Here is a 17,655-nt window from a genome sequence, read left to right as displayed (position 1 = left end):
AAGACAGGGAATACGCATTATGGACTATTATGAGACCAAATTAGATCAATATTGTATCCTCAAAGGATCCCAAGCAAGCAAAAAGGGATGCCTTGCAACTCTGGCATATGATCCATCACGTTTTTTAGGATTATGGCAATTAATTACAAGAAAGGTTCATATGAAATAAATTCATTCAGGCCTTTAGGTGTCACAGAGTTTAACTTGTATGTCCATTTTGTTTCAGCCCGTAGGATCATCTTGTCCCAATCACCACCTCTCTTGGGTTTAGGGACATGTTGTAATCCCATGAATTTCAGGCAGTTGGTGTTGCCTCCATGATACTGTACAACGTGGCGAGCTACTGATGTCTTTTTCATTTAGTATATCATTCACATGGTCCCTTATTCGTCTCCTAAACTCACGTTTTGTCTTGCCCACATAATCTAGTGGGCGAGTACATTGGGCCAGATACACTACCCCGGTGGTGAGACAATTTATAAAGTCTTTAGTATAGAATTCTTTATTATTAGAGGAGCATGTGAATGTTTTCGCTTTTTTAATTTGACTACATGCTGTGCAGCTGCCACATTTAAAAGTACCCATGGGCTTTCTGGGAAGCCAATTGCCTGTTCTTTCTGGCGGTTGAAAATGGCTATTGACTAATCTGTCTCTCAAACTACGCCCCTTTCTAGAGGTGATTTGTGGGTATGATCCCAGTACCTTATCCAGATCTGGGTACACGTGCGGGAGCGCTGCCACTGCACCAGGCGCCCGGCGTTTCTTTTTGTGTCCCTGAAGAACCACTGCTCCTAGTGGTGAAATGCGTCGGACAGTTCAGAGGAAGGATTATTGTCAGGGTCTCAGCAGCAATAGATCCGAGGTTTCAGCGGCTGTGGGTCGCCCTTTTAAGGGCGGGTGCCCGGAATACAGCCTGTTAGGGTTCTCCGAACTCGCCACGACTAGTTTATGTAGGGATAGAACCTAGGCCGAGCAACCCGCCTAAACATTGTTATGAAAGCGACCCTTTCAACAATTAGCTCTTGGTATATTTGTTCATGCAGCAATCTGTTTTGCCTGACACCCCTCTAAGAAAGCAGTGCAACATTAGCATTGTTTTAGTATAAGTGTCACAATATTCTAAATATCAACAAAATAAGTTATGTTTTAAAATAACTACAATAAGGTACACTCAGCTCAATATTTATATTTAAAGACACCTCTGAGTCATAATACACTGGGCCACGACTACCGACTTCCTGACCCTGAGTATTCTTTATTCTTCTTCTCAATTCTTTGTTCAATTCCAGGGCCCCAACAAAGGTCACTAACCGTACAATTTCTAGATGGATAATGACAACTATAAGTCTAGCATACTCTTCTGCAAATCTTCAGGTGCCCTCCGGGTTCTCGGCCCACTCTACAAGGCTATAGCAGCTTCCTGGGCAGAAAAAGGCAGGGCCACAATTGACCAAATTTGTGGAACGGCTACCTGGAGCTCTCTAAGCACGTTTTATAGACTTGATAGGTTAGATCTATCTTTTGCTCAGGACTTGGCCTTTGTGAGAAAAGTGTTGCAGTAATCCCGCCCTAAAGTTATCTAGTGTATTCTCACAGGTGCTGTCATGTGGCGTAATGGAAATAAATGTATTTCTCTTACCGGTAATCGGTTTTCCATGAGCCCATGACAGCACCTACTTTATCCCTGTGTGTGTGTGTGTGTGTGTGTGTAAAAAATTAATATATATATATATATATATATATATATATATATATATATATATATATATAAGCATTTAAAGTAGTCTTAAAGAAAAATTATGCGGTCAGTCATATATTTAAAGAGGACCTTTCACTACTGTATAAACTAAAAACTAACTAGATCAGTGGGCAGAGCGGCGCCCAGGGGTCCCCCTGCACTTACTAATATGCCTGGGCGCCGCTCCGTTCGCCCGGTATAGGCTCCGGTGTCTGCGCTCCCTCTGACTGATTTTTTTGTAGGAGGCGTGTCCCTTGCTGCAGTGCCTGGCTATGAGCTGTGCGCTGCGATTGGCCAGCACTGCAGCAAGGGACACGCCTCCTACAAAAAATCAGTCAGAGGGAGCGCAGACACCGGAGCCTATACCGGGCGAACGGAGCGGCGCCCAGGCATACTAGTAAGTGCAGGGGGACCCCTGGGCGCCGCTCTGCCCACTGATCTAGTTAGTTTTTAGTTTATACAGTAGTGAAAGGTCCTCTTTAAGATGCTTTCTTTATGTATACTATGTTAGTTTTTTATTCAGAAATTAAGGCTAGGTCTGCACGACATTTGTCGCACAACAATTTTTATAATGGTAGTCTATGGTGTTTCACTGCGACACGACAGTCGCAAAAAAAAAATTCAAAATGGATTTTTCTGCGACTATCGCGTCGCCGAGCGACACCATAGACTACCATTATAAAAATTGTTGCGCGACATATGTTGCAATGTAGTTGTGCCCTAGACCTAGCCTAAAGGTCCTAGGAATCTTGTCACAAACTGAGGATGGGGTGTGGTGAACCCTATTTAAAGATCTGGGAAGTTCCTGTCCGGAAGGGGGAGGATCTCTCACAGGTGCTGTCATGGGCTCATGGAAAACAGATTACCGGTAAGAGTAATAAATGTATTTCTGTAACCAATATGAGATCGGCGGAGGACTGACTGCTGTCACCCCAGCCAATCAGCGCTGTGTACGAGTGCTATGGTCTCTTAATGGTTTACCTTCTCACTGTCACAATTGCATCGGCAAGCAGCCGATCCGTTATATATGGACTAAGCCCTCATTCTGATATGATAATATCTGAGACACTTAGCCAATATATTTTGATCAAAATACATCTGAGCCAGTCTACCAAGCGCCAGGGTGGTCTCAGGTCAGGCAGGTCCTACGCTAAACCTACCTAAGCCATTGGGTTTCTATGTTCAGGAGCGCAGACGCCGCACATATGGTGTGCCGCTCCTAGTCACCTCCATGTGCATCATGCAACCAATGGGAGGAGGAGTTCCCTTAGTGATCTTAGTTTTTTCTGTGTTTGACCTCCGTAAAGTGGTAATTGTATTTTCGCTTTATTTGTAGGTACTTACCCAGGCCAAAAAGCCCATGATAGTGATCGGCAGCAGCGCCTTGCAACGCAAAGATGGGGCAGCCATTCATGCTGCTGTTTCTACAATCGCACAGAATGCCAGGAGCAGTAGTGGGGTCCCTGAGAATTGGAAAGTGCTGAATATTCTGCACAGGTAAGCTTTCAGTATATCAGAAGCCGCTAAAATGAAGACTTGATATTATGAGTACGGTTTGCTTTTTGCGGGAATGGCAGTTATTAGGTATGTGCAACAACTTGACACAAAGGCGCCCCCGGTTTCTCTGTAACATTGCCGCATTGCTATGACTTGTTCATGACGTCTGTGTTTTCCTATAGGAAGGAAAATTTCAAGCAACTTTGTAAAAATTATTTTTGTCTGAAAATATAATGGTGCTGGTTATGACTGGTAGGCTATAAGGCTATTGAGCCCTTTCCATATTCTGTATGCGTGAGTTATTAGTAAAACACTAGAACCATTTTACCTTTTGTAGTTTCCTATGATCATGGTTAATTAAAAGGGTTGTTCAGAGACCTAAAGAGCAATTTGGTTGTTGCCAACATGAAACGTAACATTATTTAAAGGGAATGTCTCACTTCGGCAAATGGCATTTATGATGTAGAATTAATACAAGGCACTTACTAATGTATTGTGATTGTCCATATTGCTTTCTTGGCTGGATTCATTTCTCTATCACATTATATGCTGCTCGTTTCCATGGATACGGCCACCCTGTAATCCATTATTTGTGGTTGTGCTTGTACAATATAGGAAAAAGCGCAGGCCTCTCTGGTGGCTGGGACCATGGGAGTGCGCATAGTCCAGCACTTTTTCCTATAATGTGCAAGCACAACCACTGCTGATGGATTACAGGGGGGTCATAATCATGGAAACGGGAAGTATATAATGTGATGGGAAAATGAATGAAGGAAGCAATATGGAGATTCACGATAAATTAGTAAGTGGCTTGTATTAACTTTGTCTACAGGATAAATGCTATTTGCTTGAAGTGAGACAAAAAATAAAGGGGTTATATAAACTCCTATAATGACCCCCCCCCCCCAATGCCCAGGCCCCTCCTATAATTATATTTGCCTGCTCCCCGGCACCCACGTCGCTCAGGATACCTGCACGGCAACTGGGGGAGCAGCCGATAGCAGGCCGCTCCAGGGACAAGCCTCCTTAGTAGTGTTGAGCGAACTTGTGTTTTAAGTTCGGCGTCGGGTTATCGAAGAATCGCGTTGTGGATTCTAAATTCTGTTTATGGTCCGTGGTAGCGGAATCCATAATGCGATTCTTCGATAACCCGAACTTAAAACACAAGTTCGCTCAACACTACTCCTTAGTATCGCGGATGATGCTAGGGAGTCTCCCCACCAATGTCACCAGATGTGTTGATCTGAGCAATAGAGAGATGCAGCAGCGGCCGTGCAGGGATCCAAAGTGACGCGGGTGCCGGGTAGCAGGTTAGTATAATGTATAGGAGGGGCCTGTGCATTGGGGGAAGGTTAATATAGGGGTTGGATAACACCTTTAATATATTCGTTCTGAATGCTGTCCTAATGTTTGGACCCTTGTACAATCACAGATCTCCACTGGTTTGTTTCACCACAGCTGAGAGCTTCCTCTGTATTAAACACATCAACAATCTCTAGCACTCCAATTGCTCTGAAACTACAACTCCCAGAATCCTCCTTTCACATCTATGGGAGATACAAGAACAGCCAAGCAAGTGTGCGTGCTGGGAGTTGTACGGAGTGCTGTAGGTTGCTGATCCCTGCCCTCTATATAGGTGATGTGTTGTGGCTCAGGTGATTACCTAAGCTAATTTGGGTGCATTGTCTGAAGACTTCTGCATTATCTGTGTACTTTTCTTTATCGGTTATCCTTCTTCCAATGTCTCAATAGAGTTGCCAGTCAAGTTGCTGCCCTAGATCTGGGCTATAAACCAGGGGTGGAGGCCATACGCAAAAATCCTCCAAAAGTTCTCTTCCTTCTGGGTGCAGATGCCGGATGCATCACCCGTCAGGACTTGCCAAAAGGCTGCTTCATTATCTACCAAGGTCAGTCCCTGTACTATGTTGCAGGCATCCAATATGCGCTCTGACAAAAATAATAATAATGCACCTAGATAGAAATGTCAGACATTCTGTCGAGCTGACAGACTTGGGAATGGGCACATCATTGAACTAAGAGAAGCAGGATGGTCATTTCGACAAATTGCCTGCCATCTAGGCCATTCTGACCTAACTGTAAGGGTCCATTCACACGTCTGCAATTTCTTTTTCCCGATTTTGCGGACCCATTCATTTTCAATGGGGTCGGAATGGATGGTATGTGCTGTCCGCATCCGCATTTCTGGATCCGCAATTCCGTTCCCGAAAAAAAAATAGAACATGTCCTATTCTTGTCCAAAACTGCCGGCGATGTGCGGTCCGCGAAATGCGCCGGTGTCCATGTTTTGCCGATCCAGGACGAGTGAATGGACCCTTAGGAGGTGTTGGGAGCAGTGGTTACATGAGGAACCAGCAGCACAGAGGATTATTTGAACTGCTGACGAGCACAAGTAGCTCCCAACTGTCTTGTTGTCCACCATCCAGACACTCCTGTGTCTGCTCGGACCGTTTCCGGGCACACAGCAGAAGGAGAATTGGAGTCACGGCATTACATGGCCAGCCAGCCAGCGTAGTCTTACTTTACAGTGGTGTCGTGAATGATAAAGCCTGACTGCTTAGTGACTAATCCTGGTTCTGTTTGGGATCAGACATTAGTTTGGTTTGAATATGGAGGCCTGGTTATGAGTGCTTCAATCCTGCATTTGCTGTGGAGTGAAACACTGTCCCAATTGCTGGTGTGATGATCTGGAAAGCCATTGTATACGACAGTGATATGATGGGCCCTAACAGCTCAGTGATATGTGCAGGACATCCTGCAGCCACATGTGTTACCTCTCATGGCTTCTAACTGGCATTTCTCAACAGGATAATGCTTGCCCACACGCAGCAGGGTTTTCCCAGAAATGTCTCTGCCAGATGGCAACACTTCCTTGGCCTGCCCGGTCACCAGACCTACTAGTGTGCAGGAGCTACATGCACAGCTGCAACATCCATGGGCAAATGCGCCCATATAGAGCCTGTAAACTTCCATGCCCAGCCAGATGTTATCTTATATCCAGACTAGAGGCGGCAAAACAGGGTCCTAGAGCCTAAATTCAGTTGTACAGTTTTCCCCAATGAACTTCTCCTTTCTATTGTAATCACTTACATGTATCATCGTTACATTCACAAACAGAAAGTTTCCATTCCAACAACTTCTTCTTGGTGCATTATTTTGCTGTGAACACAATTCTATAATTCTAAGCGATGACAAACCGGCTGCGTCTCCCTGAGGTCTTCCCACTCACACCATGCATTTTAACGTGCTGGGTCCGAGACTGCCGCTGCTCTCTTTCTGTGGAGACTTGGGAGGTTCTCAGACATGTATAGAAAGCCTCCAAGCAAGGACAGGTGACTGCAGGCTGCTGGGAGATTAGTAAGATTCCACTTTGCTAGTTCTAATGGGATGTATCACAAAGTAGGCATCTAGGGGTTAAAGGATAACTGTCACACTTAGACCCTAATTTCAATTTTCATATATGTAGTTACTAATAACATGATATTCCAGAATCAGTTACTATTAGACGGACTTACCCCATATTTAATCAGCTTCAGCCCTTAGCAACCAGTCTGCATAAAACTGCAATTTCACTATTCAGTTAAGATGGCCGCCACTGCCCTCACCCTGAGGCAAATCCCGCCTGCCCTCACTAGCCAGTAACAATAGCCCCCCAAAAGTGTCAGTAACCAGAGCCCTCCCCCCCCTAAAGGGTTAATCTCCTGCAGCACAAAGGGGTCCTCTTACCACATGTTGCTTTCATTTATGCACTGAGCAGATGGCAGATCTCCCTTCCCTGGTCTGCGCTGCTTCAACTCTTCATTGTCCCAGTCTGCTGAGTGAGGGAGCGTCTGCCAAGCGCAGGGACAGGGAGAAGTGCACACAGCCCAGGCACTGTTATAAGCTGCTGGGGAGGACCTGGCTTTAATCATTTACTTACAGTCCCTGGCTGTCAGTAATCTGACCTTGCACACAGCCTGCTTCTGCGTCCTCCGTCCTTCAACACATAGACGGACCATGCCTAGCAACCTTATTTTAAGCACAGGTAAAAATAGGCAGTACAGGGAACAAAACTGTGGAATTAAGGGGTAATTGAATACACAGTGAAAAGTTGAAATAGGGCCACCAAGGAGATATTAATCACCACAATCCAATACTCCAAGAAAATAAAATATGACCGTTATACTTTAAAGAAACCGCAGCACTCTTTTGTCTCTTTGTATCCTTTATTCCATTAAATTCATGCAACGTTTCGATCAGAGTGGCCTTTTTCAAGCACTGCTTGAAGACCGCTCTGGTCGAAACGTTGCATGAATTTGATGGAATAAGGCTAGGTCTACACGACGACATTTGTCGCGCAACATTTTGTTGCACTAATGTCACGCGACAATTTTTATAATGGCAGTCTATGGTGTTGCACTGCAACATGCGACATACTGCGACGCGACAGTCGCAGAAAATCCATTCGAGATGGATTTTTCTGCGACTGTCGCGTCGCAGTCGCAACATGTCGCATGTTGCAGTGCGACACCATAGACTGCCATTATAACAATTGTCGCGCGACATTAGTGCAACAAAATGTCGCGCGACAAATGTCGTGCCCTATCTGTCGCGCAACTTTTTGTCGCGCAACAAATGTCGTCGTGTAGACCTAGCCTAAAGGATACAAAGAGACAAAAGAGTGCTGCGGTTTCTTTAACCCCTAGATGCCTGCTTGGAGGGACGCTGCGGACTGGCGTCAAACACCGCGTGCATCACCACATATAAGGCCAGTATACCCCTATGTGCTGCTACTCTACCGTTATGTATCACCAAGTGTCATAAATTGACTTGTACTTCTGATTATGCAGATTGGAATTCGTACTCATTAATGGGGAAGTTCTGTTTCTTAATATAGTTAATATTCCATTATTACATATAACCGGTTATGTACTGATTTTAGTTTTTAGTTAATTTCTGCTTTATTGCAATTAACCAGGTCATCATGGAGATGAAGGAGCTCCTATGGCAGACCTGATATTTCCAGGAGCTGCTTATACAGAAAAGTCAGCTACCTATGTCAACACAGAAGGCAGAACGCAGCAAACACTTGTTGCAGTCAGTCCACCGGGAATGGCAAGAGAAGACTGGAAAATCATACGAGCCCTGTCAGAGGTACTATAATGAAATCAAAGCTCTAATTACAAGCAAAATTTACATACACGGGCAGATTTCGGTTAGGGCATACCATATTTTCTCTTTACTTTACACTTGTTGCCAAAAGTGGCAAGAAAAAGGGAGGTGGGCCAGCTGTGGCCCGACAGATTTACTATAATTTACACCAGAAACTGGAATAAGTTATATCTCAGATCTACGCTAGCTTATAGCTGGCTTAGACTTCTTTTTCTGGTGCATGGATTGCCAGAAGATACACCAAATTTATTAAGAGTCAAGCATCTCCAGTCTTAGTAAATCTGCACTATTGAGTGTAAAAAACGCTTTTCCAATGTCCATGTTTTCTTTCCCTTTTAAAGAGGTTGTCTGGGTTCAGAGCTGAACCTGGACATACCCTTATTTTCACCCAGGCAGCCCCCCTGAGGCTAGCATCGGAGCATCTCATGCTCCGATGTGCTCCATTGCCCTGCGCTAGATTGCACAGGGCACGGGCTTTTTTTGTTTTCAATAACACACTGCTGGGCGGAAACTTCCGCCCGGCAGTGTGTTTGGTGACGTCACCAGCTCTGATGGGCGGGCTTTAGCGCTGCCCTAGCCGTTTTACTGGCTAGGGCTGCTCTACATACCGCCCATCTGTGCCGGTGACGTCACCAGGCTTCCTTGGCAGCCCCATGGAGAGCCCCGGTACGTTACCAGATCTAAAAAAAATGCCTTTGCCCTGCGCAATTTAGCGCAGGGCAAAGTAGAGCATCGGAGCATGAACTGCTCCAATGCTCAAGTCAGGGGGGCTGCCGGGGTGAAAATTGAGGTATGTCCGGGTTCAGCTCTGAACCTGGACAACCCCTTTTAAGATAAGTCTAGGAAAGCCTGCCTGTGCCCATGCTCTTAAAGGGGTTTTCCAGGCTCCTGATATTGATGAGCCATCCTCAGGATAGGTCATTAATATCCAATCAGTGATTACTGTAACAGGAAGCAGTTCCGTTCAAAGTGTAGTGGCTGTGCCAGGTTACTGCAGCCCAGCTCCCATGCACTTCATTGGGAACTTTTCTGCAGTAACCCAGCCCACACACTACACTTTGAATGGAGCTGTGCTGTCGGACCCTCACAGAGAGCATATTAACCCCTTCCCGACCGCTCATTGGCTATATACTTCTAGGCGGTTGGCATCAATTTCTGCACGGACGTTTTAAAACATCCATGCTGAGATGGCAGGTGCCTGTTAATCCTGAGGAGAGGTCAACAAGTACCCATTGGCTTTTCTGACATGTCCGTTTTGGTAAATACTTGCATTATTCATGAAATCTGGAGCAGGAGCATCTTTTTTGTAGAACTCCACATTGTGCCTTTCCTCTATTATTGCTACAAGAAATGTATGAATAAATTTGACATTTAATCATCACCAATTCGAGGGGGGTCCTACACTAACAATCAGTGCAGACAGTATCAGATGGTGCAGGAACAATCTTAACTAAGAGAATGCTAACTCCTAGTTGTTTGCTTATATACAGGTCCTTCTAAAAAAATTAGCATATTGTGATAAAGTTCATTATTTTCTGTAATGTACTGATAAACATTAGACTTTCATATATTTTAGATTCATTACACACCAACTGAAGTAGTTCAAGCCTTTTATTGTTTTAATATTGATGATTTTGGCATACAGCTCATGAAAACCCAAAATTCCTATCTCAAAAAATTTGCATATCATGAAAAGGTTCTCTAAACGAGCTATTAACCTAATCATCTGAATCAACTAATTAACTCTAAACACCTGCAAAAGATTCCTGAGGCTTTTAAAAACTCCCAGCCTGGTTCATTACTCAAAACCGCAATCGTGGGTAAGACTGCCGACCTGACTGCTGTCCAGAAGGCCATCATTGACACCCTCAAGCAAGAGGGTAAGACACAGAAAGAAATTTCTGAACGAATAGGCTGTTCCCAGAGTGCTGTATCAAGGCACCTCAGTGGGAAGTCTGTGGGAAGGAAAAAGTGTGGCAGAAAACGCTGCACAACGAGAAGAGGTGACCGGACCCTGAGGAAGATTGTGGAGAAGGACCGATTCCAGACCTTGGGGGACCTGCAGAAGCAGTGGACTGAGTCTGGAGTAGAAACATCCAGAGCCATCGTGTACAGGCGTGTGCAGGAAATGGGCTACAGGTGCCACATTCCCCAGGTCAAGCCACTTTTGAACCAGAAACAGCGGCAGAAGCGCCTGACCTGGGCTACAGAGAAGCAGCACTGGACTGTTGCATGTCATTCGGAAATCAAGGTGCCAGAATCTGGAGGCAGACTGGGGAGAGGGCAATGCCAAAATGCCTGAAGTCCAGTGTCAAGTACCCACAGTCAGTGATGGTCTGGGGTGACATGTCAGCTGCTGGTGTTGGTCCACTGTGTTTTATCAAGGGCAGGGTCAATGCAGCTAGTTATCAGGAGATTTTGGAGCACTTCATGCTTCCATCTGCTGAAAAGCTTTATGGAGATGAAGATTTCATTTTTCAGCACGACCTGGCACCTGCTCACAGTGCCAAAACCTCTGGTAAATGGTTTACTGACCATGGTATTACTGTGCTCAATTGGCCTGCCAACTCTCCTGACCTGAACCCCATACAGAATCTGTGGGATATTGGGAAGAGAAAGTTGAGAGACGCAAGACCCAACACTCTGGATGAGCTTAAGGCCGCTATCGAAGCATCCTGGGCCTCCATAACACCTCAGCAGTGCCACAGGCTGATTGCCTCCATGCCACGCCGCATTGAAGCAGTGATTTCTGCAAAAGGATTCCCGACCAAGTATTGAGTGCATAACTGAACACAATTATTTGAAGGTTGACTTTTTTTGTATTAAAAACACTTTTCTTTTATTGGTCGGATGAAATATGCTAATTTTTTGAGATAGGAAATTTGGGTTTTCATGAGCTGTATGCCAAAATCATCAATATTAAAACAATAAAAAGCTTGAACTACTTCAGTTGGTGTGTAATGAATCTAAAATATATGAAAGTCTAATGTTTATCAGTACATTACAGAAAATAATGAACTCTATCACAATATGCTAATTTTTTGAGAAGGACCTGTACATATATTCAGAAGAAATAGCGGCACAATGTACCAAAAAGGGTATGATGACAGGTCCTCTGTGCATTTTCTGTAAAGCTTTGTTTTACACATACATTGTTGCTGCCTTTAGTTTGACTTTTATTTTTATTTTTTTTGCTCAACTTTTGATAAGCCACAAGTTTTTGTTGTCTAAAGGGTATGTTCACGTGGTGGATATGTTGTCGATTTTCCATTGCTGAATTGGGAAAATTGAGTTGTTGATTTGTACATTTGACCTTATAGAATAATTGTACTGCCTGTGGCACAAATATTCATCCAATGTTTTACCTTTTTCATAGCAAAGGGTTATTTGTTTGTGTACAACAAACATGGGAGTATACGGAGGAGATGCCTTTGCTTTAATTGTCATACATTTGTTAATTTTCCCTCGTCTAACAGTTAGCCGGTGTCACACTCCCATATGACAACCTTGATGCTGTAAGGCATAGACTACATGAAGTGTCTCCAAACTTGGTGCGATATGATGATGTGGAAGAAGCCAACTATTTCAAACAGGCAGCGGAGCTCTCGCAGGTACTCTCACGGTGGTACACTGGCTATGAAGACTTCCAGGAACGCTCCCGATCATTTCTCTAGTCATCTTATCTTTATTCTTATTTCAGCTTGCTAACCAACAGCTTCTTGCTGACCCACTGGTTGCTCCTCAGCTGTCAATTAAAGATTTCTATATGACAGGTAAGAAATAGCTTAAATTGGTTCTCGAGGAATAGTAAGACTGCTGCTTTCTTCCAAAAACAGCCCCACACCTGTCAGCAAGTTGTGTGGTATTACAGCTCGGCACCAATACCAGATACAACCCATGGACAGGTGTGGGGTGTGTTTGGAAGAAAGCAGTTATGTCTTTCTATTCTTGAAAATATTTCATGTTTTATTTCACTTTCAAACTGTCTTGTCTGTGGGGAGCAAATATAAGTCTAAATACATAAGCTTGTGTAACCGATAAGTAGATGTTCAGTTGACAGCTGCAGTGAATACTAGTGACCGGGAAAGTGCTGGGGTATTGTCTAACTAGACCCAGCACAGTCCAAATACTGTGAGTGGAACAGAGCAGATCTCCCTTGGTTATAGTGGAAAAGTATAGTTTAAAACAGCTGTTTTCTGATCTTCTGGAGGTTACCCCAATAATTAAAAAAAAATATTGGATAAAAATGCAAATATAAACGTGCCACGACAAAAATTGCTCCCAACAATCATTGGTAATCCTGATTATATCACATCTGATATATCAAATAACTGATTATAGTGAACTGAAAGATAAAGGGGAAATGTATTATATGCTAAATTTTTTGGGACGTGTGAAAAAAAGTTTGCACGTTGCATTTAATCTTTTTACCTTTACGCCACTTTTTCTAATATTATGCAAAGATTGCAGGATGGGCTGGCCTTATGGGGCTTAACAGCTTTACAATAATTTACTCCTTGTGAATTATAGCACAAATCTACAGTAGACATCTACATACCTGGCACAGGTTTGATTTTCAAACTGACAAACTGATTTGCCAAATTTATTAGGCTAGAAATTAAGACTAGAAATTGAACCAGAGCAAGAAACTGTCTAAAATTAAGGAAAATCCTGACTTACCTTATGTATGTCCCACCACTCCATTGCCGCTCTCTGGTCCCCACATCAATGACGTCATGTCTACATGACTGCTGCCAATCATTGGCATCAGTAGTTACCTGTTCATGAAAAGGACTTGACCACTGAAGCCACCTGTCAGACAATGGGGGCATATCCTTATCCTAGCTATGGGAATACCCTTTTAAGTGAATGGGAACAGCGCTGCAGTAACCAGCTGTGCCCACTGCACAACAAATGTGGTGTTCTGGTGCCAGAGCTAATGCAGAACAGCTGATCGGTGTGGGGTGCGGGTGTCAGATGACCATCACTTATAAAGGAGTGGACAACCCCTTTAAAGAAAGCTCCATGAAAAAAGATGCAGACATCATGTCACTAGTCCAATAAAATAGCCAATACTAGAGTAGCTGAACAGTTGCTATTAGAATACAATGTACTGGGTAAAATTATTTGGATAAGAGTGTCTGACGTTTTATGTAATCCCTGTTGTTTTCTATTAATCTCGTTCTGCAGATCCAATAACCCGTGCATCACAGACTATGGCCAAGTGTGTAAAAGCTGTGACTGAAGGAGCACAAGCCGTAGAGGAACCGTCCATCTGCTAAACTCTTCTTCTACAACATGCTAAGATCTGTGTTCCGCTCGCTACTGATTTATTGTGGGAAATGAAGCTTTCAATTCACTGCTTTTTGTAGGACCAGCGTCTGAGCAGTTTACGATTTTTGGCTTTTCATCTGTGCTTGTTTTGAAGCAACCTATATCGTGAGGCACACCACACATTCAAAATCGTGTGTACAAACTACTTGTAATCTTATTAAATGGTTTAATACGGATGCTGCTGGTGTGTGACTTTTGTGCTCTGGCTATTTGTATTGCTGAAGGCCCCATATTTTCCCATGTAGTCTAGTATTCAGGCCATTGCAATGCACAATTCTAATTTATGCACACGGTTCCCATGCCCCTCAGTATCGGACTTTAAAAGTGTTTCCTGGGCAGATCATTTAAAAAAAAAATACCCCAAATAGCAGTGGAACAGAATCAGTAGAGGTCAGTAATGCTTACTATAGTCTCTCTATCCCCTCCAGCCCCCCCAGAATTATCAGGGGGAGTAAGTCAAGTAGCTATGGTTAATTGTGCTGTTTGGAGGAGTCAGAAGAAACCCTTCAGTCGACAACTATTTAGTTGTTTTTTCCCCCCCAAGTTCTATTATAGAGAATGCGAATATTGCCATTAAAATTTATCCATAATCTGAGCACTGTTTTGAAAAAATGCCACTGACCCAAACAATGCATTAAAAGCCCAGTAAAACATAAGCAAAAAAGTTTGTATTTTTTTTCCCCCACTTTTAGCAAACATCTGGCTACATCATTTTTGAGCAGAAAAAGGCCACAAAAACTGACGTTCTCCCCAAAAAGACTGTGTGACAACACCCTGATGTTGGTATCATGCATGAAGTTTGTGATGCTGTTTTTTGAGCCAAAGCAGAAGTAAATTGAAAGGGAATGGTAATCTAAAGGAAGGGCTTGTACTTCTCCTTCCAGCTAAAGCCACTTCTAGTTTAGCACTAAACAGTTCTGGCAGAACTAAATTAGCAAGTACATGTATCTCTACAAGCCCCATTCAGATGAATGGGACAGTCACAGAAATATTGCATCACATGTGTTGGTAAAATGTCCCTATGCTTCTCCTGAGACTCTGAGGTCACCATACACAATACATGATTGGCGCTGCAGAAACTGGGTTCAACCCATATACATATAATGTAGTGATGTCCACTTCTGTCTTGCCCCAGATCAGGACTTTGAGAACCATTCATATGCCATCGCCTTATGATCAGTAACAGTCTGACCTTTGGGACCCCCAATGATCCTGAGAACAAAGGGTTTACAGCACTAATGTAGAAATGTGGCTGTGCAGAGACATTGTGATCCCTTTAAGAAAATGCATCCCCTTCATTCTGTGGATTGGTAGGGTCCCAGGGGTCAGACATCCAGTAATTGTAAAGTGATGGCACGTCCTACCACTGTGCCATCTTAACTTTTTAAAATGGGCATACCCCTTTTAATAAATGTTAATGTCTCGCTTTTAGGGCTCGTACACATGGTGGTGTATCAGCTGCATCTCTCGGACTGACAGCAGCTCATCTGTCCTGAGCCCATTGCATCATATTGATTTATGATGGTTACTATATGAGTGGGGGTTTATTGTACTGTACTGACATGATGTCAGTACAGTACAAAAGACCCGCGGTCAGATTGGAACTCTCTGCATCATAAATCACTGATCTTGCCCGCTGATCTGATGTACAATGTGAATACAGTACAATACACCTGCTGTTGGATAGGCATTGACTATATCCTAAATCTCTATGATGCAGTGAGTTCAGGTTAGAGAAGCTGCCATTAGTCCGGGAGATGGGCTGAACACACAGACCATGTTTCCCGCGCTGTGCATGGTTGTGTGCAAATCGGACATGAAAAACAGATACATATGTCATTTTGGTGAGGTCCAGACATCATGATGTTCTGACTGGTGAGACTGCAACATCTCTACAGGGGAATTATCAAGACTGGAGTTTTGATCTAGTTTGGGCTGGAGTGAGATGCACCTAATGCAGGTCTTTGGAAAAAAAGAAAATTGCTGCTTCGTGTGGCAGAACATCAAATCTACACCCGATATGAGCTGGATTAGATTTGACCTATAATTTACAGCAGTTTCTACCATAAATTTTTTAGTAAATCTGTCAGGATGCAGAATGCAAACCCGTCCACTTTTCAGGAAAGCGGAGCATATGGAATAAGACTCCAAAAGTCAATTTTATAAATTTTTATTTTTTTGCACAAATTTAGCCTGCAAATGGTAACTAAAGGGTTTTCTGGGACTACAGAATTGATAACCTAGGACAGAATAGGAAAGTCTGTCAATATCAGAGTATCGGGAGTCTCAATACTTCCACTAATCAGCTGACTGAAGTAATCCCTTCTTTGCTTAGGCACAGCTCTGGACATTTTGTAGTGGCAGCACCTAGATTTGTAGCTCAGCCGTTTGTTTATCGGGCACAGCTCTGGACTTTTTGTAGTGGCAACACCTAGATTTGTAGCTCAGCTGTGTTCAAATAGTATAGTTTTAGGGCTCATGCCCACCACCAGCATAAGGGGCCCATGCAGCAAAAACGCAAATTGCGGTCCGCAACTCACGGGCACTGGCTGTGTGAACTCTGTGTATGCGGACTCACTGATTTGAATGGGTCCGCGATCTGTAACATACGGCCAAAGAGAGAACATGTTTTATTTTTTTGCATTGCGGAGGCACAGATCAGAAGCCCACCGTAGTGCTTCCAATTTGTGCCTCCTCTCCGCAAAAGATAGGTGAGGTCGTAGGGTAGTATGTTGTGGATTGCCGACCCATTGAAGTCAACGGGTCCGCATCCACTCCATGGAGTGCACACGGGCAGTTCTCGTATATTGCACTGAGCGCTTAAGCTTGTGTGCATGAGCTCTGAAAGGGGTTGTGTCATCAGAACATGACCTATTGATTTAATCAAATTTTTGCTAAACTTTTTTTACAATTTTTATTTCCCCATGTGCTAATCGATATTTAAAAAAAGGCATCCACCGCCGGTCTAAATCAGCTGGTGTAGATACAGAACATTTTCTATGCCTAAAACAGGTGTTAAAAATGACAGGCCTCATGGTCCGCCCATGCCATGTACCCTTTTTAAACCTGGCGTCAGCCAGGAAAAGTCACAGACTACGACATAAATAACTGTGGCATATATCAGTAATTTCCCACCTGTGAGAGCCATAGACACAGTGGTCAGTAGGGGATCTCGTTGACCTCTATGGGACAGTTTTCTAGGCATGCTCTGTGACCTGTGCAGAGGTCGGGAGGAAGTAGATAAGTTGTGCAAGTTGTTACAGATGCAACGATACCAAATATGTGGAGGAGATTTTATTTTTTTTCCACTGAAAAGCTTTTCTTTTCAATGGAAAAAGGTGTTTTATTAAATTTATATAAAAAAAGTTTGAAAACTTTTTTTAAACCATTTTCTAGTCTCATTAATGATTGCCACAAAAACACGTATTGGTGGTCATTTGTTTCATTAGCAAGACTTCTTCACCTGTGCGGTACACGTATGCGGACCAAATGCTCCCATTTAAGTTTATAGGTCCATGAAAATCGCAAACACACTGCAGATGACCTCTGTGTTTGGTCAGGTTTTTCACTGATAGGAAATGCTTTTGAAATTAATTTTCAGCTGAGCAGTGCCCCTGTAATACTGAGGGTAAAATACAGAGGCACGGACCCTTCACAGATGAAATATGGATGTTTTTTTTCACGGACGTCAAATAGACATGGAAATGAGAACGAGGGGTAAAGTGACCATACAAAGACTAAAGTTGATCAAAATGGATGATTTAAACCAAAACGAACATGTGAGCACTGCCACCTCGTTAACTGAAGTACAAGACCAGGTCCATAATTGGTCTTTATTTTGCAAAGACTGCATGAGATTTCCTGAGAGATCACCCCACATGGACAGAACCATCATGGTTTGAAATGTTCATTAACCT

The 17,655-nt window shown here is 43.5% G+C and overlaps 1 protein-coding gene across 1 annotated transcript in view; it reads left to right on the top strand.

Moving 5' to 3' along the window:
- NDUFS1 (NADH:ubiquinone oxidoreductase core subunit S1) overlaps positions 1–13,914 on the top strand; it is a 39,779-nt gene extending 25,865 nt beyond the window's left edge. The window contains exons 14-19 of the mRNA XM_044302572.1: positions 3,075–3,235; positions 4,988–5,142; positions 8,211–8,386; positions 11,881–12,015; positions 12,105–12,177; positions 13,595–13,914. Coding sequence (XP_044158507.1) covers positions 3,075–3,235; positions 4,988–5,142; positions 8,211–8,386; positions 11,881–12,015; positions 12,105–12,177; positions 13,595–13,686 — 792 coding nt within the window. The 3' untranslated portion in view covers positions 13,687–13,914. The remainder of the gene's footprint in view (positions 1–3,074; positions 3,236–4,987; positions 5,143–8,210; positions 8,387–11,880; positions 12,016–12,104; positions 12,178–13,594) is intronic.
- Positions 13,915–17,655: the final 3,741 nt, after the last annotated feature.

This window comes from Bufo gargarizans, chromosome 8, assembly GCF_014858855.1.
Source record: "Bufo gargarizans isolate SCDJY-AF-19 chromosome 8, ASM1485885v1, whole genome shotgun sequence".
NCBI lineage: Eukaryota > Metazoa > Chordata > Amphibia > Anura > Bufonidae > Bufo > Bufo gargarizans.
Note: the sequence above shows the minus strand (reverse complement) of the source record. Positions and strands in the feature narration are given on the sequence as shown.